This window comes from Macaca mulatta, chromosome X, assembly GCF_049350105.2.
Source record: "Macaca mulatta isolate MMU2019108-1 chromosome X, T2T-MMU8v2.0, whole genome shotgun sequence".
In the NCBI taxonomy this organism is placed as follows: Eukaryota; Metazoa; Chordata; class Mammalia; order Primates; family Cercopithecidae; genus Macaca; species Macaca mulatta.
In genome coordinates, this window is record NC_133426.1 from 152,830,236 (window position 1) to 152,856,000 (window position 25,765).

The 25,765-nt window shown below is 36.9% G+C and overlaps 1 protein-coding gene across 1 annotated transcript in view; it reads left to right on the top strand.

Annotated features, from left to right (window-relative positions):
• Positions 1-9,107: 9,107 nt before the first annotated feature.
• The window catches only part of LOC144338539 (protein GVQW1-like), a 38,047-nt gene continuing 21,389 nt past the window's right edge, over positions 9,108-25,765 (top strand). The window contains exons 1-3 of the mRNA XM_077988426.1: positions 9,108-9,161; positions 22,923-23,044; positions 24,271-24,404. Of these exons, the coding sequence (XP_077844552.1) occupies positions 9,108-9,161; positions 22,923-23,044; positions 24,271-24,404 (310 nt within the window). The remainder of the gene's footprint in view (positions 9,162-22,922; positions 23,045-24,270; positions 24,405-25,765) is intronic.

Below are 25,765 nucleotides of genomic sequence, written 5' to 3' on the forward strand. Positions count from 1 at the left end.
GGAGCTTGCAGTGAGCTGAGATCCGGCCACTGCACTCCAGCCTGGGCGACAGAGCCAGACTCCGTCTCAAAAAAAAAAGAAATATCTGAATCCCTAAAACAAGCCCTAATAAATTTAAAATGATTTAAACCATACAAAGTATGTTTTCAGACCACAAAAGAGTACAATTATAAATTAATAAGATAAACAAATTTGGGTACTTCACAAAAATGTAGAAAATAATACACATCTAAAAACCCAATGATTCAAATAGTAAATAATCACAATCGAAATTAGAAAAAACTTTCGCAATAAAGAGAATTAAGGATACCACATGCTAACAAAACAATATTTGAAAGGAAATACATAACACCAATTCTTTAAAAACTTTTCCAAAATTAGAGGAAGAGGGTAAGTTTCCCAACTCACTGAATGATGCCTTGATATCAAAGACTTTAGTAGGAAAGAAAACTACAGACAGATATTTCTTATGACTATAGATTTAAAAGTACTAAAGAAAACACTAGTAAACCAGATTCAGTACATATAAAAAGATTACATACCATTACTAATTGGGAAGCATCCCAAGTTTCATTCAACATATAAAAATCAGTTAATGTAATATACTGTATTGATAGAATGAAGGACAAAGGTCACATATTATTATCTATATTGACAAAGAAAAATAATTTGACAAAATTCAATACCTCTTCATGAAAAAGAGCACTCGACAAAACAATAAAGATGTAAAGTCCTTTCTTGATAAAGAACATCTATGAGAATTCCCCAGGTAACATCATACTTTGTGGTGAAAGATTGAATGCTTTTCCCGTTAAGTTCAGGAATAAGACAAGAGTTTGCTTTCATTGCTTCTTTTTCATATTGTACTTGAAGGAATATCCAGGACAATTTGTCAAGAAAAAATAAATAAAGATTGGAAAAGAAGTCAATTTAATTCAATTTACAAATAATATGATCTTGTCTATAGAAAATCTTAAGGAATATACAAAAAAAGTTACATCTAATAAATGAGTTCAGTAAATTACCAGCATGCAAGATGAATATCCAGCTAGGCGCGGTGGCTCACACCTGTAATCTCAGCACTTTGGGAGGCCGAGGCGGGCCGATCACCTGAGGTCAAAAGTTCAAGACCAGCCTGACCAACAAGGAGAAACCCCATCTCTACTAAAAATGCAAAATTAGCTGGGTGTGGCAGCACATGTCTGTAATCCCAGCTACTCGGGAGGCTGTGGCAGGAGAATCGCTTGAACCTGGGAGGCCAAGGTTGCAGGGAGCTGAGGTTGAGCCATTGTACTCTGGCCTGGGCAACAAGAGCAAAACTCCCTCAAGAAAAATTCAAAAATACTTTTTTTTTTTTTTTTTTTTTTTTGAGGAAGAATTTCGTTCTTGTTGCCCAGGCCAGAGTACAATTGCGTGACCTCGGCTCACCGCAACCTCCACCTCACAGGTTCAAGTGATTCTCCTGCCTCAATCTCCCGAGTAGCTGGGATTACAGGCACCTGCCACCACACCTAGCTAATTTTTTGTATTTTTAGTAGAGACTAGGTCCCGCCATATTGGTCAGACTGGTTTCAAACCCCTGACCTCAGGTGATCCGCCCGCCTGGGCCTCCCAAAGTGCTAGGATTACAGGCATGAGCCACCGTGGCAGGCCTAAGGAACAGTTTAAAAATGAAATTAGGGAAACAATTACATGTACAATTGCATCACAAAGCATACAATATTTAGGACTGTTTTAATAAAAGGAGAGCAAATCTTAGACTCTGATAATTACAAAATACTTTTGGAAATTAAGAAAGACTTAAAGAAGTGGATAAAGGTACTGTTTTCCCGGATTCATGGAATAGAAGACAATATTGATAAAATGACAATACACCTCATATTGATCTACAGATACAAATTAATCTTTATTTAATCCCAACTGCTTATTTTTCAGAAATTGACAAGTTGATCCTTAATTTTTGTGGTATGTTAATGAACCCCAAATAGCCAAAATAAATTTGAAAATGAAAATCAAAGTTGGAGAACTACTTACTGATTTAAAACCTATTACAAAGCCGTATGTGCAGTAATCAAAGCAGTGAGGTACTGGCATAAAGACACACGTGTAGATCAGTGAGATACAGTTGAAATGGTAGAAATATACCCACATGCCTATGGTTAACTGATTTTCAACGAGAGAGCATAGACAATTTAATGGGGAAATGGTACTTTCTTCAACAAATGGTGTTGGGACAGGTGGATATCCGTATGCAAAGAATGAAGTTGGGACCCTACAAACATACCTTGTACAAAAATTGATTCGAACTAGATCAAGAATCAAAATGTAAAAACTAAAATAATAAAATTCTTAGAAGAAAACATAGAAGTAAGTACTTGTGACCTTGTATTAGGCAAAGCATTTTTAGACATGACCCTCAAAGTGCAAACAAATAAAGAGAAAATAACTAAAGTGTATCAACATTTAAAACTTTTGTGCTTCAAAGGACACTATCCAGGAAAGTAAAGACGATAAACAAACAAAATGCACAGGCGGCCTTCCTTCCCAGAGAAAAGCTGAAATAGGACAGTGGTCCATGAGGCTTATGGCAAACACACAATGCCAATGTTCGAAAATTAGGCAAATGGCTCCTTGGCAGTGGAGGGACCTTGGGGATGGGGTAGCCTGGGCTTCAGTCTCCCCTTAGGTTGCAAAAAGTTGACTGGCAGCAAGTGTGGAAGCAACAGCAGCAGAAGTATAAGCTCTGGAGTGTTTACGTGCTCTCCCTCAACCAGAGGTGTGAGATGCCATGCAGCCCAAATGGCTGGAAGGAGTTCTACTGTCCAAGAATGGGAATTCTCTTCAGAATATGGAGACTGTTCAGTCACTCTCAACACAAAGTTATCATTGTTGGGCTGGATAATTCAAGATAATCTACCAGTCTTTACCAGCTTTTTATGAATGAAGATTCACATCCATTTCCCACAATAGGAAGTAATGTTGAAGAGACAGTGATTCAGTGATACATATTTCCTCACGTGAGATACTGGTGTCCAAGAATGTCTTCATTTTTCCTGGAAACTTACTATGCTAACTGGATTTGTAAAAGTCATGGACGGCACAGAGAGAGAAAGGATTTCTGTAACTAGAGAAGAACTTTATAAAAAGTTAGCTCTTGTGTACCCAAGTAAAGTTGGAATGCTGATTTTTGCTAATAAACAAGGTGCTAATTAACACATGCCTGACTATACCTGAAATCTCTCAAGTTTTCTAGCTAACTTGTATTAAAGATGACCAAGCATATACAGGAATATTGTGTTGTTACTGAGAGGGATTAGGCTAACTTAAATGTATAATGTTACAATTTAAAATTATATTATTTCTACCGATTCCTTCTCATTGCCTGTATATAAAGAAATGCTGGACTTTACCTGAAAGCAGCAAAAATTAATGGTTTATATATATTTACAATAAACTGATTTAAAGTGTTTTCTATATAAAGAAAGATTAAGTTCATTTATTTGAAAACAAGATAAAGTCTCACTTTCCCATTTGTCTTCTCATCAGTTAATTCCAAAGTAAGGTCTTAAAGCTGTGCTTGACATTTTTTTTTTCAAAATGAATCCTTTCAGGACATTACATCACCTATGCTAAATACAAAGGGAGGGGAAGATAATTTTAACTTCAAAATATTTATTATCAGTATAACCTTTCTTATAAACTTCTTAATCCTTCTTAACTGAAGATTTTTTTCCTCTTCTTGTCACATCAAGACAAAATGTAAATCAACTTAGCTATTCAATTTCCAATCTTCTAAAACAATATAACTAGTGAAAAGTATTTTGCATAAGGTAGTGTATATAAATCAAGTTCAAGTTGATGTCTTTGATTTATGTTCTAAAGAAAAGTGAATAATGCATTAATAATATACTTAGCTATAACCATAATGAGGTAAATACCACCATTGATGTTAAGTGACATTTTGTATTTTTCCCATTATGTTCTCTGTATTATACCAACCAAAACCCAAACCATTGAACTGCTCTTTAAAAGAAAGAAGGCTCTACAAGAAACACAAATATTAGTCAGGCATGGTGGCACGTGCCTGAAGTTTTGGCTACTCTGGAGGCGGAGGTGGGAGGGTCACCTGAGCCCAGAGAGGTTGAGGCTGTAGTGAGCCAAGATTGTGCCATAGCATTCCAACCTGGGTGACAGAGTGAGACCCTGTCTCAAAAACGAAAAACAAACAAAAAAAATTAAGAAAGGAAGGGAGAAAGTAATAGATGATGTGGAAAAAAATAATAAAGAGAGAAAAAAAAGCTTGATATTGTATACATATTTTTGGTAAATGACACACACAGAAGCATGTAATGCAGATGAGTAGAATATACATGAAAATATTGAATTAGTATTACTAAGAGGTAAAATTGCACAGTAGGCAAGTATCAGATTATTTCCTTCATTAGTCCTTATGCCAACCACATTACTGAGTAAATTGTTAATTTGGTAGTCAATTGTGATTAAAATTATCAAGTGATCTTTTCAGAGCTAATTGACAACTGTTGTGTGAAAATATGTCTCTCTAGAGAATAATACTCTATAAATAATATCAAATAATTTATCCAGAGTATTTTTAGGCATTAAATTATGTCAAATATTAAAAAATAAATTTGAAATTAAAAGTAACAAATATCTTCTAAGAAGCAACATTAATTTATATTACTATTTCAAAATTTCTTATTGTAGAAATTGAAATATTTTCAGACTTTTTATTTCTAATACTTGTCTTTTATCTTTGTCTACCACATGAATATATTGTTTAACAATTAGAAAATCCAATATATTTAAAATTATTTTAAGAATTTGTTGTAAAAATTGATTGATATGGTACATTATTTTTATTAAGAAATAACTTGGTCACCACCGTACCTTAAAAAACTCCACCTAAAGAATAGGATGAAATTTTTGTAAATCTTATATCGGATATGAGACTTGAATACAGACTGTATAAACAATTCTACAACTCAATGATAAAATCTAATTATTATACGTGCAAATGATTTGAATAAACGTTTTCCAAAGAAGATCTACAAATGGCCAATCTTTATAATTTTTCTTTTTCAGAATGTCATGTAAATGGAATCACACACTGGTTTTTGTCACCATAATACATTTAATACCCATCCATATTGCTGTACAACACATACATTTATTATCTTAAAGATCTGTAGGAAAAGTCTGACACAGGTCTCACTTGGTTAGCTGTCACCAAGGTTATACTTCTTTCTAGATGTTCCAGGGGACAATCTGTTTCCATGACTTTTCCAGCTTCTAGAAACTACCTCCATTCTTTGAACTGTTGCCCTGTTCATCTATCTTCAACGCCGGCAACATCATACGTTTCTGAACATTCTTAGATTATATTGTTCTCTCTGAATATAACCAGGAAACACTCTCTACCTTTACAAATTTATAAGGTTAGATTGGCCCACCTGAACAATCCTGGATAACTTCCCAATCTCATGGTCCATAACCTTATTCCTATGTCCAAGTTCCCATTATGATGGCAAGTAATATACTCACACATTCTCGGAATTCAAACGTGGTCATATTTAGGAAGCATGTTTTTTATGCCTACTAAAAGTTTCTCTTCATTTATGAGGATTCCATTGTATTGATGTATCAAAATTTATTTAGACCACTGCCAGTTGATGGACATTTGAGTTGTTGGCAGTTTTTGGTGATAATCAGTAAAGCTTCTGTGTACATTCTATGGATCTATGTTTTTGCTAACATTGGGCAAATACCTTGATAATACCTGCATAATTATTTAATATTACTAATATCAGAAGAGAGTTTAAGTTTTGGAAAGCTTTCAAGCTTACTGTGGTAGATACAAGGTTTTTAAAATACTGCTTTTTGCTAAAGACTTTGAATTTTATCATTGGTCATTATTGTCCTTGAAGTTATAGGCTCATTTTGGTCACTTTCTAGAAACTACTTGCCAAACTACCAAATCTGACAAAAATATAGTTTGCTTGACAGTTGTGATTATCACGTAAATTTTCTGTGCCACGACAAAAATGGCAAATTCAGTTTACAACTAAAACAATCACACAAGTGCTTTTTCCTAATATGACCATCCTGCTTCTCCTGCAGGTAAGTATGAACTATCCTACTTCCATATGCAGGAGAAGTGCTTTATGAGTACTCATCATGTGGTACACAGAATATTAAAAAGTTCGGTCCTCATGGTCAAGATTAATTAATAATTTCCTTTCTTCTTCAAGAATATTCATAAGTGAAACTGATTTTTTGTGTGTGTAACTGCTTTGATTCGTGCTCAGACTCAGCAGTTTGTCCAACATTAACTTTACATCACCATTGCTTCGTACAACAGAGAGGACAAATAGTGCTTTATTATTATCAAGAACGTAGTTTTGACCTCATGGACCCCCTGAAAGGATGTTAAAGACTCCCACACTTTGAGAATGGCTGCTCCTGATAAATCATTGTCCATAGACTCCTGAAAGGCAGAGGATCTCTTTTATAAAGTAATAAAATACTCTTATTGGCAACTATATATAAATACCAAAGGACTAAAAATATATAATCTGCATGTTACATGTATGACATTTCCAATATCTTTTTTAAAATTTTAGTTACTGAGCTGAGGCTAGAGTTGCTTTATGCTAGCCTGTAAACGTAATTAAGTTTCTGTGTTCTGTGTATTGAACAACAGAATGTATAAATGCTATCTGTGAGGTAAGGTTAATATTCCTATCTTACACGTGAGGAATTTCTGCTTAAGGGAAGTTAATTAATTTTATAATATGTGGTTGTATTAGTTCCTTCCTCCATTGCTATAAAGAAATACCTGAGACTGGGTAATTTGTAAAGAAAAGAGGTTTAATTGACTCATGGTTCTATAGACTGAACAGAAAACATGTTGCTAGCATCATCCTGCCATCTGAGGAGGCCTCAGGAAGCTTTTAATCATGAGAGAAGGTGAAGGGGAAGCCAGCAGGTTACATGACCAGAATGGGAGCAGGGGGAGTGGGGTGGTACCACATATTCTTAAAGAACCAGATCTCATAAAAACTGCCTCTGTATCATGATGACAGAACCAAGCTATGAGGGACGCACTCCCATGACCAAAACACCTCCTACAAGGTCCCACCTCCAACATTAGAGGTTACAATCCAACATGAGATTTGGGTAGGGACAAATATCCAAACTATATTATTCCACCTCTGGCTCCCCAAAAATCTCATGTCCTTCTCACATTGCAAAATACAATCATGCCTTCCCAATAGTCCCTCAATATCGTAACTCATTCCAGCATTACGTCAAAAATACAAAGTCCAAAGTTTCATCTGACATGAGGCAAGTCCCTTCTGTGTATAAGCCTGAAAAATAAAAACAAGGTATTTACTTTCAACATAAAATGGAGGTACAGGCATTGGATAAACATTCTCATTCCAAAAGGGAGAAATTGGTCAAAAAAAAAGGCTACAGAGCCCACACAAGTTTGAAACCAAGCAGGGCAGTCATTAAACCTTAAAGCTCCCAAATAATCTCCTTTGACTCTCTGTCCAACATCCAGGGCACACTGCTGTGAAGAGTGGGCTTCCAAGCCTTTGGGCAGCTCTGCCTCTGTGGCTTTTCAGGGCTCATCCCCCTTGGCTGCTCTCATCGGTTGTAGTTGAGTGCCTATAGCTTTTCCAGGTGCAGGGTGCAAGCTTCCAGTGGTTCTACCTTTCTGGGGTCTGGAGAATGGTGGCCGCCTTCTCATAGTTCCACTAGGCAGTTCCCCATTGAGCACTCTGTGTGGGGGCTCTAAACCCTCATTTCCCCTTGTCACTACTCTGGTAGAGGTCCTCTGTGAGGGCCCTGCCCCTGCAGCAGGCTTCTGCCTAGGCACTCAGGTTTTCTCATACAACCTCTGTATGAGATGTATGAGAATCTAGGCAAAGGCTGCCAAGCTGCCTTCATTCTTGCACTCTGAAACCCTGCAGGTTTAACGCCATGTAGAAACTGTGAAGGCTTATGGCTTGTATTCTACAGAATGGCAGTCTGAACTCTTGATTGGGCTTCTTTGAGCCATGGCTGGAGCTGGGATGGTCAGAATGTGAGAAGCCCTGTCCTGAGGCTGTGCAGGGGGGCAGTGGGCCCTCACCAATAAAACTATTCTTAACTCCTAGGCCTCTGGGCTTATGATGGGAAGGGCTGCCAGGAAGGTCTTTGAAATGCCTTCAAAGCCTTTTTCCCATTGTCTTGGATATTAGCACTTGGCTCCTTGTTAGTTATGTAAATATATCTGGCAAGTGGTTGTTCTACAGCCTGCTTGAATTCCTCTCTCCAGAGAAAGCTTTTCATTTCTTTACCACATAGGTAGGCTGCAAATTTTCCAGACTTTTATCTTCTGCTTTCCTTTTAAATTTCAGTTCCAACTTTGAGTCATTTATTTGGTACTGAATCTGAGCGTAGGTTGTTAGAAGCAGCGAGGTCAAATCTTGAATGCTTTGCTGCTTAGAAATGTATTCTGTTAGATACCCTAAATCAGCATTCTGAAGTTCAAACTTCCACAGATCCCCAGGGCAGGGGCACAATGCAGCAAATCTCTTTGCTAAGGTGCAACACGCATACTCTTTGCTCCAGTTCAAAATAAACTCCTCATTTCCATCTGAGACCTCTTCAGCCTAGATTTCACTGTCCATATCACTATCAGCATTTTGGTGACAACCATTCAACTAGTTTCCAGGAAGTTCCAAACTTTTTCTCATCTTCCTATTTTATTCTGTGCCCTCCATACTCTTCCAACCTCTGCCTGTTACCCAGTTTCGAAGTGGTTTCCACCTTCTCAGGAATCTTTATAACAATGTTCCACTCCTAGGTACCAATTTTAAAGTGGTTTCCACATTCTCAGGAATCTTTATAACAATGTTCCACTCTTAGGTACCAATTTTATGTATTAGGCCATTCTGGCATTGTTATAAAGAAATACCTGAGGCTGGGTAGTTTATTTTAAAAAGACATTTAATTGGCTTATAGTTCTGCAGGTTGTATAGGAATCATGATACCAGCATCCTCCTGTCTTCTGGGGAGGCCTCAGGAAGCTGTCAATCATGGGAGAACGTGAAGGCGGAAGCAGCACATCACAGGGCCAGAATGAGAGCAAGGTGAGGGGAGGTGCTACATACTCTTAAACAACCAGATCTCACAAGGACTCACTTGCTATTGGGAGGACAGCACCAAGCCATGAGGGATAAGCTCTCAGGAGCCAAATACCTTCTACTAGGTCCCACCTGCAAAATTGGGAAATACAATTCAACATGAGATTTTTTGGCAGAGACAAATATCCAAGCTATATCAGGAGTTAAGATTCAAAGCCAGGTCTGAATTTCAGAATTGAATAGCTGGGCTCTTTCCGCTATAGCATGCTGCCCTCCTACAATATAAATAGTAACTCTGGCAATAAAGTGGGAATAATAATAGAAGTCAATAATGACATGCACATATGAATATATTTCTATTCCTTTCATTTATAAAATATTGAATTTTACATTTTATATGAGGCTTAGCCTCGATGAGCTTTTCCATGGATGTTACTTCAAATTTATCTTATGATATCTTGTTCGGTTTGAAACCGGAGGCTTCTAACAATTGTCATTTTAACCGGTCATAAATTAGGGAAGTCAAATTTGATTAATTCATTCTTGTCACTGTTCTATCCTTTATCTTTCCAGTGATTTCTAAGCAATTTACTTTTAATTTGTTTAGTGTATGGAAATTGCTAGTAGTGAAATTATGTTTGAGATTTCCCCAAAAGAGAATTTTATTAAAGTTAAAAACTGAGTTGGAACAAAATTACATTCTTTAGAGACATATTGAGGCACAATTTTCCATAAATCCAGTTCATCTCTGGGTAATTATGGCCATGTCCTTCTGATACTGGCAGAATTGGATATGACATAAAAGTTCGATTGATCTTATGATTTGTGATTCTTTTTGATGTCCCCACAAAAGTAGCACTTGTGGGGGAGTCAGTATTAATAAGATTCATTACTCATGGATCTATGCAAACAGGCTAGTGCATATCAAGATGAATATTTCATTATGGCAATGTGGGCTTGAGATGCAGGTTGAAGAGGTGGAGTGATCAACTGAAACTGTATAGACTTCCTTCTATACTGAACACTCTAATCCAAATATAACTATAAGCTCTGATAAAGTCATAGAGATCTTCATCCTTTGAGGATGCTCATATAGCATTCATATACATTGAATCTAACTAACTGTGTCTAAAACATCACCAACATAAAGTGTCAGTTCAGTGGATGAAAACATTGGCTCAACATTAATTTAAAACATATGGCTACCCTCCAAAATTATTTGGATACATTTTTCTTTGTTAATTTGATGCTAGCCTGGTAAAGATATAATCTCAAAAGCCTCAATAATAAGAGAGAGCATGAAAACATTTATTAAAAGCTATTTTTTAAAAATGGATGAAAACTTTAAAAATTAATTACAGTATAGAAAAATATGATGATATTAAAGTCCTGTAAAGCAAAAGGCCAAAACAGGTTAAATTGTATTCAAAGGTGATACTCACCAAATTGAGTCACTATTTAGAATATTGTCCTTTTTCCAGGTGCAATCTTGGCTGCTGGAAACAATGATAGAATACATTGTTACTACACTGATCCACTAAACACCCTAATTGGCCCCAGGCATGCAGGGCTTTAGTGGACAGCCCAAAGAGTGCCAGCAGTTGACTAAAATGTTCTTATTCTGGGCCATCTGATAATGAGCAAGCAAGCCCATTAACACATGTACCATTATGGCCTGATTGTGAAAATTTCAGTTTTAATGGCATTTTACTTAGCAGGGACACATTTTTAGAACACTAATCAGTGCCTTGAGATTTATTTATATTTAGCATTCTTTGTTCTAAGTAGAAAACAAGACTATTCAAAACACACACACACACACACACACACACACACACACACACAAAACAGTTAAAAGACCAGCATTGTTGAGGTTATCAATCAGGTGACAGAATGGTTACTATCTCAGGTTTCCCAGAGATATTGAGATTAGACAACTTTTCTTATTATCTATTGAGTCAGGCAGAAAACAAGTTACAAAACTGCTTTAGAAGTAGCAAGGACCACCACATTAAGTAAAAGGGGATTTCAGGAAGGAAGAAAGGTAGATACAGAATTTTCCTTGAAATAATTTTTATAAAAGACAAATACTAAATTAATCACACTGCATATGCTGATTTAAAATGAGCGCATTTTCAAACGCCTTTTTGGATTTACATTTCATTTTATTGTATTCTCAGGGAAACAGATTGAAGTTTTGCTGTAGATTATTGTAAACAATTTGGGAAAATAAGTCTGAGTATGTGGAAGAAATTATTTCATAAGGCTGTAAAACTCTGAATAAAATAACTAAAAACATTATGAACTCACTTGAAGAATTGGGTTCATGATAATCAATGCATATAGATACAAGCATGGACCAGAAGCATGAGCATAATCCATGCAAATCTGTGTTTTCAAATAGTGGAAATACTGCTTGTCCAAGTCATTAACATTGTTAGTATGCATTGCTGTGGAAGACTCAGTGACTAATGGGATATGTACACTGAAAGTAATGTGAATATTTTCAGAAATGTGTACTTGTGAACTACAACATTGGCAAGTTTATTATGAAACATAGATAAGTCGTAATATCTCAACTTAAAAATTTAATATCCAAGGAAGGGGATTGTAACTAAGGGAAGCAGTTACAGCTTTAGTTCTCCAAATAAATAATAAATACAGATTAAGAGTGTTTAATGTGGAAAATTGACTTATTCTGGGTTATCACTGAAGATCTCTATGTTTTAGGAAGATGGCATATAAAATATTCATTCTTTTATGACTTTTGGAAGGGTTTGGCAAATGGAGGTACTCTAGCAGATGAGAGGAAGAAAGGAAGAAAGGAAAAAATAAAGATATATTTATTCCCTCTGTTTCTTCCCCCTGCATGGCTGCCTTAGGCTGTTTTTGTCCCTTGACCATCAGCCACTACATATGTCTATTCCATACTTTCTACAGGATTCTCTCCTTCCTTCTTATCTCCTGGCCTAGGGGTGTTAATAGCCCTAAAATACTTCAGTGTCTCTTGTAGTTTCTCTAAAATGTGCCCACATCTTTGTAAATAGTCTCACAGTGAAGCCCTTTTTTATCCTAATTTGCTGTGTCCCTGAATAGTAGAGGCTTTGTTAAGGGTAGTAAAGCTGACCCTAGTAAGATGAGTAGAGGCTTGATAGGAAGAAAAATTTGCGTGGAGGCATAAGAAGCAGATTGGGAAAGGAGAATATTGTCAGAGTGGGACCTGCATATGCAAAGGCTTCAAGGCAAAAATGAGAAACACATTTTAGAGATCAAATAAAGGTCAGTATGGTTGGAAACTATAGAGCTTATTATGATTATTCATTCTTTTGACAAACATTCAGAGAATGCCTTCTGCTATGTATTTGCTACTTCTAGAGGGAGATACTAGGGACTAAAAGGAAGGATCAGACAAATTTGAACAGAATGTAGTTGCTATGGTGTAGACAAACACATATGTTTGTCTCCTCCACTAGACTGTAGTGGAGTGATGATGAGTGTGTGAATATTTTCATACAGGTTGTATAAAATGTTCTGGGATTATAATGAAGGGAAATATTAATTTTGACTAGAGGTATGTCTTATATATGCAGTGATATTTGAGCTAGCGTTCTAATATTGAGTACAAATTTAGCAGGCTGAATCCATTACACATAGGATTTAACAGTAGACACGATTGATATATTCATTTGCTCAACAAATATGTACTGAGTGGTTACTATGTATGCCAGGAACTACTGTTCAAGCCACTGGAGATAAAACAATACAAAGACTGACAGAATCCAAATTCCTATTAAGCTCATATTCTAGTGGAGGAGATTTACATTAAACGAATCAATATATGTAATACAATTTCAGGTAATAATATATGGTCTGAAGAAAAGTAAAACAGGATAATGAAATGAGAGTCCTGGAGTGGGTGTCTAGAGCACTGTTTTAAACAAAATGATAATCTCATAAATGAAGCATCAGTGCAAGCGAAGATAAGGAGCAAGAATACTGGGGATCAGAAGAAATATCAAATGAAAGACTGAAACAGGAAAATGCTTGGGGGCATATTCAGAGAAGAGCAAATAAATCAATGTAGCTTTTAGATATATGGCACAGGCTTTATGATAAGTTAGGAAATAAATAAGAAGAGTTTTATATGCCACACCAAACAATTTTTATTTTATTTTTTAAGTAATTGGGATCATCACTTGGATTAAAGCAAAGTTGACTGGAATCATTGTTGGCAATTTAGAAGATGATTTATCAGAGTAAAAGACTGAAGGCAACCAATCAAGTTAGGAGGAGAGCGCATAGCATAGGCTAAGATATTCTCAACCTATTTTAGGACAATGGCCATGACATGGGAGAGGACAGGGTAAATTTGAGATGTTATGCAGAAACTTTTCTTTAACTTTTATTTTAGGTTCAGGGGTACATGTGCAGGTTTGTTATATAGGTAAACCGTGGGTCATGGGGGTTTGGTATATAGGTTATTTGGTCACCCAGGTACTAAATATAATACCAGATAGGTATTTTTTTTCTGATATTTTCCTTCCTCCCACTTTCCACCCTCAGTTAAGCCCCAGTGTCTGTTGTTCCCCCTTTTTTTTTGCCCTTGTGTTCTTGTTGTTTAGCTCCTACTTATAAATCAGAAAAAGTGATATTTGTTTTTCTGTTCCTGCATTAGTTTGCTTAGGATAATGGCCTCCAGATCCATCCATGTTGCTGTAAAGGACATGATCTTGTTCTTTGTTATGGCTGAATAGTATTCCGTGGTGTATATGTACCACATTTTCTTTATGCAGTCTACCATTGATAGGCATTCATGTTTATTCCATGTCTTTGCTATTTTGAATAATACTGCAATGAACATACATGTGCATGTGTATTTATGGGTAAAACAATTTATATTCCTTTGTATCCAACCCAATAATGGCATTGCTGGGTCAAATGGTAATACTGTTTTAAGTTATTTGAGAAGTTTCCATACTGCTATCCACAATGGCTGAACTAATTTATACTCCCCCCAGCAGTGTATAAGTATTTCCTTTTCTCTACAACCTTGGCAGCATCTGTTATTTTTTTGACTTCTTAGTAATAACTATTCTGACTGGTGTGAGATGATATCTTACTGTGGTTTTGATTTGCATTTCTCTAAAGATTAGTGATGTTGGACATTTCAGAAACTTGACAGGAATCTAGTAATCATGAAAGCAGAGATTTATATTTGTTTGTTTCTGTTTTGTTCATTGTACCTAAGCATCAAGAACACAAGAATGTAATAGGTGCACATTAACTATTTATTGGATGAGTAGAAAATTTTGTGGCTGACTAGATGTTTTCAAGGAAAATTAATGAGAAGCATGTTTCAGGGGATAAGGATGATCAGGTATATTAGTTTGTTCTTGCATTGCTATAAAGAACTACCCGAGACTGGGTAATTTATAAACAAAAAGTTTAATTGACTCATAGTTTCATAGGCTGTACATGGCTGGGGAGGCCACAGGAAACTTACAATCATGGCATATGGGGAAGGGGAAGCAGGTGTGTCTTACATGACCAGAGAAGAAGGAAGAGAGTGAAGGGGAAGGTCCTACACACTTTTAAACAACCAGATCTCATGAGAACTTACTATCATGAGAATAGCAAGGGGGAAATCCATCCCCATGATCCAATCACCTCCCACCAGGCCCTTCTGTTAACACTGGGGATTACAATTTGACATAACACTTGAGCAGGAACACAAATCCAAACTATACTATTCCGCCCTTAGCCCCTCCCAAATCTCATGTCCTTCTCACATTACAAAATACAATCCTTTGTCAATAGTCCTTCAAGTCTTAACTCATTTCAGCATTAATTCAGAATTCCAAAGACCAAAGTCTCATCTGAAACAAGGCAAGTTGTGTCTGCCTATGAGCCTCTAAATCTAAAGCAAGCTAGTTAATTCTAAGATACAATGGGGGTATAGGCATAGGGTAAATACACCCATTCCAAGAGGGAGAAAACAGCCAAAACAAAGAGGTATGGACATTGGATAAACATTCCCATTCCAAAAGGGAGAAATTGGCCAAAAGAAAAAGGCTACAGGCCCCACACAAGTCCAAGAAATACCAGGGCAATCATTACATTTTAATGCTTCAAAATACTCCCCTTTGATTCCGTGTCTCACATCCAGGCCACACTGATGCAAGAGGGGGGTCTCCCAAAGACTTGGGTAGCTCTGCCCTGTGACTTTGCAGGGTACAGCCCCCTCGGCTGCTTTCATGGGCTGGCATTGAGTACTTGTGGCTCTTCCAGGAGCACAGTGAAGATTGTTGGTGGATCTACCATTTTGTGGTCTGGAGGATGGGGGTCCTCTTCTCACAGCTCCACTAGGCAGTGCTTGAGTGGGAGCTCTGTGTGGGGGTTCCAATCCCATATTTCCCATCTGCACTGTCCTACTAGAGGTTCTCCATGAGGACTTTGCCCCTGCAGCAGACTTCTGACTGGACATCCAGGTGGTTCCATACATCCTCTGAAATCTAGACAGAAGCTCCCAAGCTTCAATTCTTTTCCTCTGAGCATTTGCAAGCTTAACACCACTTTGAAGCCTTTGAGGCTTACGGCTTGCACCCTCTGGAGCAGTGGCCTGAGACATATCTGGGACCCTTTTAGCCATGGCTGGAGATGGAATGACTAGGATGCAGGGAGCAGTGACCTAAGGTTACATGTGGCAGCAGGGCTCTGGGCCCAGCCTGCAAACTATTCTTCCCTTCTATGCCTCCAGGCCTATGATGAGAGGGGCTGCCAGTGAAGGTCTCTGAAATTCCTTTGAGGCATTTTCCTCATTGCCTTGGCTATTAACATTTGGCTCCTCTTTATTTATGCAAATTTCTGTAGCCAGCTTGAATTCCTCCCCAGAAAATTTTTTTTTTTCTTTTCTACTTACATGTCCAGGCTGCAAATTTTCCAAACTTTTACACTCTCCTTCTTTTTTCAATGTTAGTTCTTGTTCCATGTCATTTCTTTGCTCATGCATATAAGCTTCGGCTGCTGTAGCAGCCGTGCCATATCTTGAACTTTTTGCTACTTAGAAATGTATTCTACCAGATACCCTAAATCATGACTCTCAAGTTTCATGTTCCACTGATCTCTAGGGCAGGGTCACAATGCCTCCAATCTCTTTGCTAACATGTGACAAAAGTGACCTTTGCTCCAGTTCCCAATAAGTTCTTCATCTCCATCTGAGTCCATCTCAGCCTGGAGTTCATTGTACATATTGCTATCAGCATTTTGATCACAACTATTTAACAAGTGTCTAGGAAGTAACAAACTTTCCCTCATCTTTCTGTCTTCTTTTGAGTCCTCCAAACTGTTCTAACCTCTGCCTGTTACCCAGTTCCAAAGTCACTGTATTAGTCTATTCTCACACTGCTATAAAAAACTACCCAAAGACTGGGTAATTTATAAAGAAAAGAGGTTTAATTGGCTCAGGGTTCTGCAGGCTGTACAAAAAGCATGGTTGGCAGAGGCCTCAGGAAACTTACAATCATGGTGGAAGGCACGGGGAGGTTGACATGTCCTATATCACTGGAGCAGGAGGAAGAGAGAGTAAAGGGGGAAGTGCTACACACTTTCAAACAACTAGACCTCATGAGAACTCTCATTCATCATGAGAACAGCAAGGGAGAAATCTGCTCCCATGACTCAATCACATCCCATCAGATCCCTCCCCCCAACACAAGGGATTACAATTCAACATGATATTTTCATGGAAACGCAGAGCCAAACCATATCAGTTGTTTCCACACTTTCAGGTATCTTTATAGCAATGCCCCACTTCCCAGTACCAATTTTCTGTATTAGTCCATTCTTGTACTGCTATAAAGAACTACCTGTGACTGGGTAATTTATAAAGAATAGAGGTTTAATTGACTCACGGTTCCACAGGCTACACAGGAAACACAGCTGGGGATGCCTCAGGAAACATAAAATTAATGCAGAAGGCAAGGAAGCTGGCATGTCTTACATGGCTAGAGAAGGAGGAAGAGATCAAAGGGGGAGGTGCTAGACACTTTTAAACAAACATATCTCGTGAGAACTCACTCACTATCATGAGAACAGCAAGGGGAAAATCTGCCCCCATGAACCAGTCACCTCTCAGCAGGCCCTTCCTCCAACACTGGGGATTACAATTTGACATGAAATTTGAGTGGGGACTCAAATCCAAACCGTATCACCAGGTTTTCTAGTTGTGTGTCTAGGTGGAAGATAATACCATCAGTTAAGGTAGGGAAATCTGAAAAGAATATGAAAAGGGAATGTGAAGGCAGGCAAAGAAGGAGAATTGTGCCTTAATACTTTAGAGGTGAAATTGATTGGAAATGATTCCCAGTTATCTGTGTACATTTTGTGCCTAACTTGTACATGTTTAACATGCTTACTGTAAGATTTCTTTCAGTGTGAATAAGGTTACCCTTAAGAACCCGGATAAGCTTGTGATTTGCTGCGGCTCCTCTGGAGGGATTGTGCAAAGAAGCAGAATCATGGACTTCAGTGGCAAGCTAAGGATGTGAAGATTGTTTCCACTTATTGGTGATAGTTAGAAAGTTGAGGAATAGGCATCTCTAAAATATTTGTTTTTATCTATTATTAATTCAAATACTGTATTTAGCTATGAAATGAGAGCCTCTGTGGATAGGCAAGGCTCCATCCTGCAAAATGGTTCAACAACCCACTGGGATGTCACGGTAAATGTAAGGAGGACATGATACTAATCACATCGGGTGGAACCCTTCTCCTCCACTTTCTGAAAGCTTGTGGATCCTGTTGATCCCCCCACCAGGTACCTTTACTTGATGTTGAATTTATTGGGAAATGAGTTCTATTCACTGAGATCAAAGAATAATTTAGTATTTTCCAGTTTGGGTTAACAGTTCTCCTGATGAGAAACTTAAAAGGTTAAAAAGTGATTAGATGATTACAATCAACTTTACCTTTTCATATTGTCTCCATCAGATACTCATCTTCTTTGCTCTGGTGGTATAAAATATTTTCAAATTACAGTTTTACAAACAATAGTAATAACAGACAATTATTGCTAAGAAGACTCATTGTTTTCTAACACATTTTACTGTTTCAAATTTAATCTCTACAGATATAACCATTTGACAGCCTCTGGAGACAGACAAGTAGGGGAAGTGGTACACCAGGAAGGAGAGGTGGCAGTGGAGCAGGCAGACAGCATAGAGCCAGAGCAGGAAATGTCACTGTGCTGCCCACGGGGCTTACCAGGCAGTCATCTAGGCAATTGACTCTTAGCAGAACCATGAGAATGCAGTACTTCCTCAAGCTTCTCTTTCATTCCAGGGACTCCAAGGGCTTATTAGAATCTCCCCCAAACAGTTCATCTACTGATACACACAACTTTACCTTTCATTTGTCAAATATGAATAACTATCAAGACAGAGGTGACCATACACAACAAGCTTTCTAAAGCTGATACTTGTACACTTGATACAAGATAAAAAGATAGTGTGTAGAACAAATGAGTCTTATCAGGTAACACAAGTAAGAACGGCCTAGACAGAAGAGGAATCCTGCAATGAATAGAAAACAATTAGAAAACCATATGTGGAGTGCCAATTTGGAAAGCACCTCAAGCCATTCCAGATCCAGTGCCCAAGGGGAAAAGGAACAGCCTCCATTTAATCTTGCATATACAACTTGAAAGTCGAGGGTTGCCGATGGTGTTCTCATGGGGCCGTATAGACACAGGGTGATTCACTTACTAGAATTGAAGGACTATAAAACCTGACTTGCTTGTTTGAATGCAGAAAGATAGCATTCAAAAAATAACAAGAACTCCCTTGGAAAAAATTCTGCACCAGGTAGTCAATCTGAATACCAAGAATATTTAATGTATCTTAAAAAATTATGTTTTCAAAGAGCTTCAAAGAGGCTAGCCTAGACACAATGGGCTAGACAGGCAGACATCGGAGTTGGTACTTTTCAGAAAAGTAGATCTATTTCAGAATGCTGCTAATATCAATCACCCAGAACCATCTGGAGGTTCTAGTACAGATGACACATCATGTTCTCAGAAAGGGCTTTTCAATTCAGCTTTTATTGATCCCTTAAATAAATAATAAGTTAGAATATCTCTCTTGAAAATTATAGTACAGTCAACATCAAATGGTCATTTGAATAATACCAGTGAAAAATCTTCTGCAGGCGTTCTACCACCCTCTTCAGCTAATGCCAACCCCCTCTTCACCACTGCCTGTAGCCCACCTTCCCATTTCAAAGCATCCCCTGCCTGTAAATTCCAATTGCCATTCTTGTAGAAAGACCTGGGTTTCAATATCCATATGTTGACAGTTTGATATGGTTTGGCTGTAACCCCATCAAAATCTCAACTTGGATTGTATCTCCCAGAATTCCACATGTTGTGAGAAGGGACCCAGGGGGAGGTAATGGAATCATGGGGGCTGGTCTTTCCCATGCTATTCTCGTGATAGTGAATAAGTCTTATGAGATCTGATGGGTTTACCAGGGGTTTCCGCTTTTGCTTCTTCCTTATTTGCTCTTGCTGCCTCCATGTAAGAAGTGCTTTTTACTTCCCGCCATGATTCTGAGCCAGGTGGAACTATAGGTCCAATTAAACCTCTTTTTCTTCCCAGTCTTGGGTTTGTCTTTATCAGCAGCATGAAAACAGACTAATACACACTTTTAGTCAAAACAGTAGCATCTTTGAGACCCAGAAGAATAAACACACTTATTTGGAAATGTTAGCCTCTATTTTATTTCAAATGAAGTATCTGAAACTCATGGAGAGAAAACATTTGATGCTTGACCAGAATTTTAAATATAAATTTATAGAATGTAGAGCAAAGCCAAAAGTACAATACTGAGATGATGCAGAAACAGAAGACAGATCATAAAAGACAAGATGAAGATGCAAAGCCAAACTCCAGTAAAAGAGATAAAATGGTTTGCACTGCATTTGTGGAGACCTGTCCAACATCTTGGCTCCCAGATTATTTACTAAGTATTTCACTATAGTTTCCTCTGAGCAATGTTGGCATTATGAGCTGGAATTTATAGCAGAATATGATTAATATCAGGTCTTGTATGCCAAAATGCTGACGTTATCTAGCACAATTATTAACCTAGATTCACAAAGAAATCTCCTTTCTCCAGGTTCAAAAGAGTATAATGATATTAATTTTTAAAATCTCCCCTAATATCAAAAGATGAAATAGATTAATCACATTTTTATGCAGAGAAATATAGATGCCTGTATCTTTATAACAAGTTGGTTCACATTAAAAGCAAGTAGATCCATGGCACTAGTGCAATGCTTGGATCAGAAAAAACCGTAAGCTTATTTATTTAAAAATCCATGCATGCTCTCACTAATAAGTGGGAATTGAATAATGAGAACACATGGACTCAGGGAGGGGGACATCACACACTGGGGCCTGTCCGGGGGTGGGGAGCAAGGGGAAGGAGAGCATTAGGACAAATATCTAATGCATGCAGGGCTTAAAACCTAGATGATGGGTTGATAGGTGCAACAAACCACCATACATACCTATGCAGCAAACCTGCACGTTCTGCACATGTATTCCAGAACTTAAAGTAAAATTAAAAAAAAAAAATCCAATTTACTTCCCATAAGGTTCTTTGTATTTAAGACAGAGTTTCACTCTGTTGTCCAGATTGTAGTGCCATGGTGCCATCAAAGTTCACTGTAACCTCCAGTTCCTGGGCTCAAGCAAACTTCCTGTCTCAGCATCGCTCATAGCTGGGAGTACAGGTGCATGCCACTATACCCAGCTAATTTTTTTATAGAGACAGCGTCTCGCTATGTTGCCCAGGCTGGTGTTGAACTCCTGGGCTCAAGCAATTCTCCTGCCTTGGCCTCTCAAAGTACTAGTATTACAGGTATAAGCTACCACACCTGGCCCTTCCTGTAAGGTTCTTAAGGGATGAAACTTCTTTTCCTGTAGAAACTTTCAGTATTATTATTTTTGTTTTAATTTTTCTTCTTTCTTATGTTTATTTTAATTTAAAATTTTGACATTTATGTTTGTTTATTTTTATTTATTGTTTATTATCACTTAATTTTCATTTCATTTTATCTTAATTTTTATGCACTTTTCAAGCCATTTCATCTCTTGCTTTTTACTCTCAAAATTTGTGTTTCCAGTTCTTTCTAAAAAATATTGAAGATCCAATGTCTGTGAATCAAAATTGTATACATTAAAAAAAACCTATAGTGAGTAAGGTGCAATGTTTTTAGTTAAACCTAGCCTTTCTTTGGACCATTTTTTTTATAACTATAGAAGCTGTGAGATAAAGCATTCTTAATGCAAACTCATCCTTAACATAGAAATTTAGAAATTTCCACAAAATAATAAGATTCTGCAAACAATAAACATTTTCATTTTGTTATATTTATTTGTTGTCTTTGATTGAAACTGTCACTTGTTTTTATCTTGAGAGAACACAAGCTATGCAAAGAATTCCAACTAATGATTCAAATTGTGTTGTTTTTTCAAAGCATTGCCATTTGAAATGGGAAGCATCATGTTTACAAATCTGAGATTTGAAATGCTTCCCAAAATTTGCTTGTTGTCTTTAGAAAATATTTATCTCCATCATCTAAAAGATAATTGGTATATATCAAAGAATATAAGTAACAGTTACACACAGTAGAAAGCCTAATTATAAAACGAATACTTGTACACTTACCACGCAACTGAAGAATTAGAGCATTTCCAATCTTTGTATTTCTTTCATCTAACCTGTGCCCCTGCCTCCTCATAGTGGCAACTATTTCCCACATTTATGTTTATTTCTCCCTTGCTGTTTGCTTTTCATACAATTTTTTATAAACATACTTAAATAATATATTGTTCAGTTTCTTATCATTATGAAAATGATGTTACACAGCATATAGTCATCTGTAGCTTTCCTCAACAAACTTTATGCTTTAGGATTTATTTATTAAACTGATGTGTATAGCTATAGTTTATTCATTTTTCTCTTATATATGGTGACTGTAGCATAATTTAGTTATTCATTCTCTTATTGTTAGAGATTGGGTTATTTTGCATTTTTTGTTATTACAATGTTGCTCTGATTTTTTTTGCATGTTTACCCTTTTGCAATATGTGTGCTCATACTTTCATATTTTTAAGTCTATTTCATACCCCAAGAGTATTTATTATTCTTGTTTTTAATGGTCAAATTTATATGCATTTCTCATTGTTTTTCAGGCCCTTCTTTGTTTTCTTATTTCCTACTGAGATAATTTTCTTTCTCCTTGAATAGCTCCCTTTATTCTTTTATGTGGGTCTGCTGGCAGAAAATTTCTTAGTTTTTTAGTATGCATATGTATTTAATTGATTTTTTGAAGGACATATTTACTAGATATATAATTCTAAGTTGGTGGTTATTTTCTTTTGGCAGTATAAGAATATAATTCCATTTTTCATTTTTGATGAATAATTAGCTATTGATTTTATTGTTTCTCCTTTCATAGTAATGTGTCTAGTAAAGGCTATAGCCTTTTTAGGATGTTCTCCATGTTTTTGGTGTTTAGTAGTACTATTAAGATACGTGCAGTTGTGATGTCTGTTATTTATCTTGCTTGGATGCAGAATGCTTCTTGAAACTATAGTTTGATGCAATCCACTAGGCTTGGAAAATTATCTGCTAAAATCTCTGTAAATATTGCTTCTTTTCCATTGTATTTATACTTTTTTTTTTTTTTTTTTTTTTTTTGAGACGGAGTCTCGCTCTGTCACCCAGGCTGGAGTGCAGTGGCTGGATCTCAGCTCACTGCAAGCTCCGCCTCCTGGGTTCATGCCATTCTCCTGCCTCAGCCTCCGGAGTAGCTGGGACTACAGGCGCCCGCCACCTCGCCCGGCTAGTTGTTTTGTTTTTTGTTTTTTTTTTGGATTTTTTAGTAGAGACTTTTCCATTTAAAAAATTTTCTCTCCAATTTCTTTGTCTTTTATGATAATCTGTATATTTTCTATTCTTTTTTTCTCTTTATGTTTCAGTCTTTAGATTTTCGACTGGCCTATAGTCAAGCTCTCATCTTTTTTCTCGGTAATATGTCACGTGTTTGGTCAGAGAAAATTGCTTCTTTATACACAATATTGTAGTAAGTTAGACTAGAGGTGTACAGACTTGAAATGGGAAGTGAAGGTGTTGGAATAAAGGTGCAACTGCAAAATGTCAATAGATAATATCATACCAAATAAACAGTATTTAAAATCACTGATTTACTAATTATATTTCAATTATTCTCATACTCACAATTTTTGAAACACAAAGCATATTACTCTGAAATAGGATTATAATAATAAAGCCTAATACCTATATGAAGAAATATTATATTCTGTACAGGAAAATTGATAGTTATAATTTTACCTAATTTATAGAATTCTTGGCTTTGTTCCAATTTGTTTATTTGTTCATTCTTTTCTACCATATTCTTTAATTATTTCAACTTATTCTTTTAATGCTAGATATCAACTACTATAGCATAGAAAAGTGGTACTCAGTAAGGACTTTATATCTAAGCAGTTATGCTACTTCAGATAAAAAAGTTAAATTTCTATTTTACATTTTTCATCTATGGGGACAATAATAGGCCTTAACTCATAGTTATTATGACAATTTAGCAAGTATCTATCTATTTATCTACCTATCAACTATTATGCATCTATGATCTAGCTATATAGCTGTCAATTTATCTAGCCATATTATCACTTAGGAGAGTTCCTGATGCACAATGGATACTCATTGAAAGACAAATATAGCCATTACTATTATTTTTATGGTATTATTTACTTTTTGCTATGTAACATTATTACAAACATAGAAGCTCAAAATGACTAATTATCTCCGATTGTGAGGGTCAGAAACCCGGCCACAGCTTAGGTTGTTCCTCTGCTTCAGGATTTCTCATTATACTACTTATTTATTTATTTATTTATTTAAGACGGAGTTTTGCTCTTGTTGCCCAGGTTGGAGTGCAATGGCCCTATCTCGGCTCAGCGCAACCACTGCCTACAGGGTTCAAGCGGTTATAGTACCTCAGCCTCACAAGTAGCTGGGATTGTAGGCACGCTCCAGCACACCCAGTTAATTTTGTATTTTTAGTGGAGACGGGGTTTCTCCATGTTGGTCAGGCTGGTCTCGAACTTGTAACCTCGGGAGATACACCCACCTCGGTCTCCCAAAGTGCTGGGATTACAGGTATGAGCCACCGCACCCGGCCTTAAGCTACCTTTAAGATGTTGGTGAGGGCTGTGTTCTCATCTTAGGTTCAATAAGGAAAGAATTCACTTCCGAGCTCACTTGTGGGATTTCTGACAAGATTCAGTTCCTTTTGATCTTTGGACTGGAACCTCAGTTGCATCCAAGCTGTTGGCTGGATATAAGCTTCGGTTCTTTTTCATGAGGGAATCTCCATGGGGCCGCTCACAACATGGCAGCTGACATCATTAAAGCTATCAAGGGATAGACTCTGCTAGCAAGATGGAAATTACAATCTTGTGTAGCATAAGTATGAAAATGACATCCTATCACTTTTGGCTACATACTGTTTGTTAGAAGAAAGCCACAAATGCTGTTACCTATACTCAAAGGGAGGTAATCACACAAAGATGAATGCCAGGAGGTGGGGTCTGTGGGGATTATCTTAGAGTCTATCCGCAACAGCTATCACCACCCTTAAGAAACTCAGAAATATCTTCAGTTGTATAGTGGAGAGTAGGACAAAAAAAAATAAATTTAGAAATAATTCTTCTCAGGCAGTCACTTTTTACTATTCCCTCTTTTAATACAGTTCATTAGGGCCTCACATCTAATACTGTATATGAACAAGAAAGAAGTTTATTTTTTATAAAATTCTTCAGGACAATACATGCGTGTACATATTGATTTCTACATAGTCAGAATGTCTCTCAAATAAGACCTCAAAACTTATTACATGAGATAATCTTTGAAAATGTACAATTTTTGACGCAGTGTTCTTCTTTAAACCAGTATAAAGCAATATCACAAAATCTTGATTAGCATATGACTGATAGGTTAAAACTCCACCTCACCTTTAGAATGAAAATAATATTTTCATTTACTGAATGATTCCATTTTAAAAATAATATCCTTCTGGATCATTTTATGTATCAAATGTCATAAGAATTCCTCTGGGCTACATATTCACTCATTAGCATTTATATTTATATTCCCTAGAAGTGACCTTAAAAAGTATCTTATATGCTTCACAAAACCTCTGCTATTTCTGAAAAGTCGAGGTAGTTTATTTTGCTTCACAAAACATATGCCTTGATCTTCTTTATCCAAGACGAAATTTTAGTTTGATCCCATTCAAGCTTTACAAATTCAGCTCAAGAAGCTGCACCCAAAAGTGCAGGACCTCTGCCATTTCTACAGGCGTCTCTTATTTCATAGCTACCTTCTGGTCACCTAGAAGATGTCTTGCCTCCTAGTGAGGCTTATCTGTCTGCACTGGATTTCAAGGAATATGACTGGTCAGGAAATTCCTGCCAGGAGGGATGGATTGGAGCAGTTGGTGTTTAACAACATTAAAAATT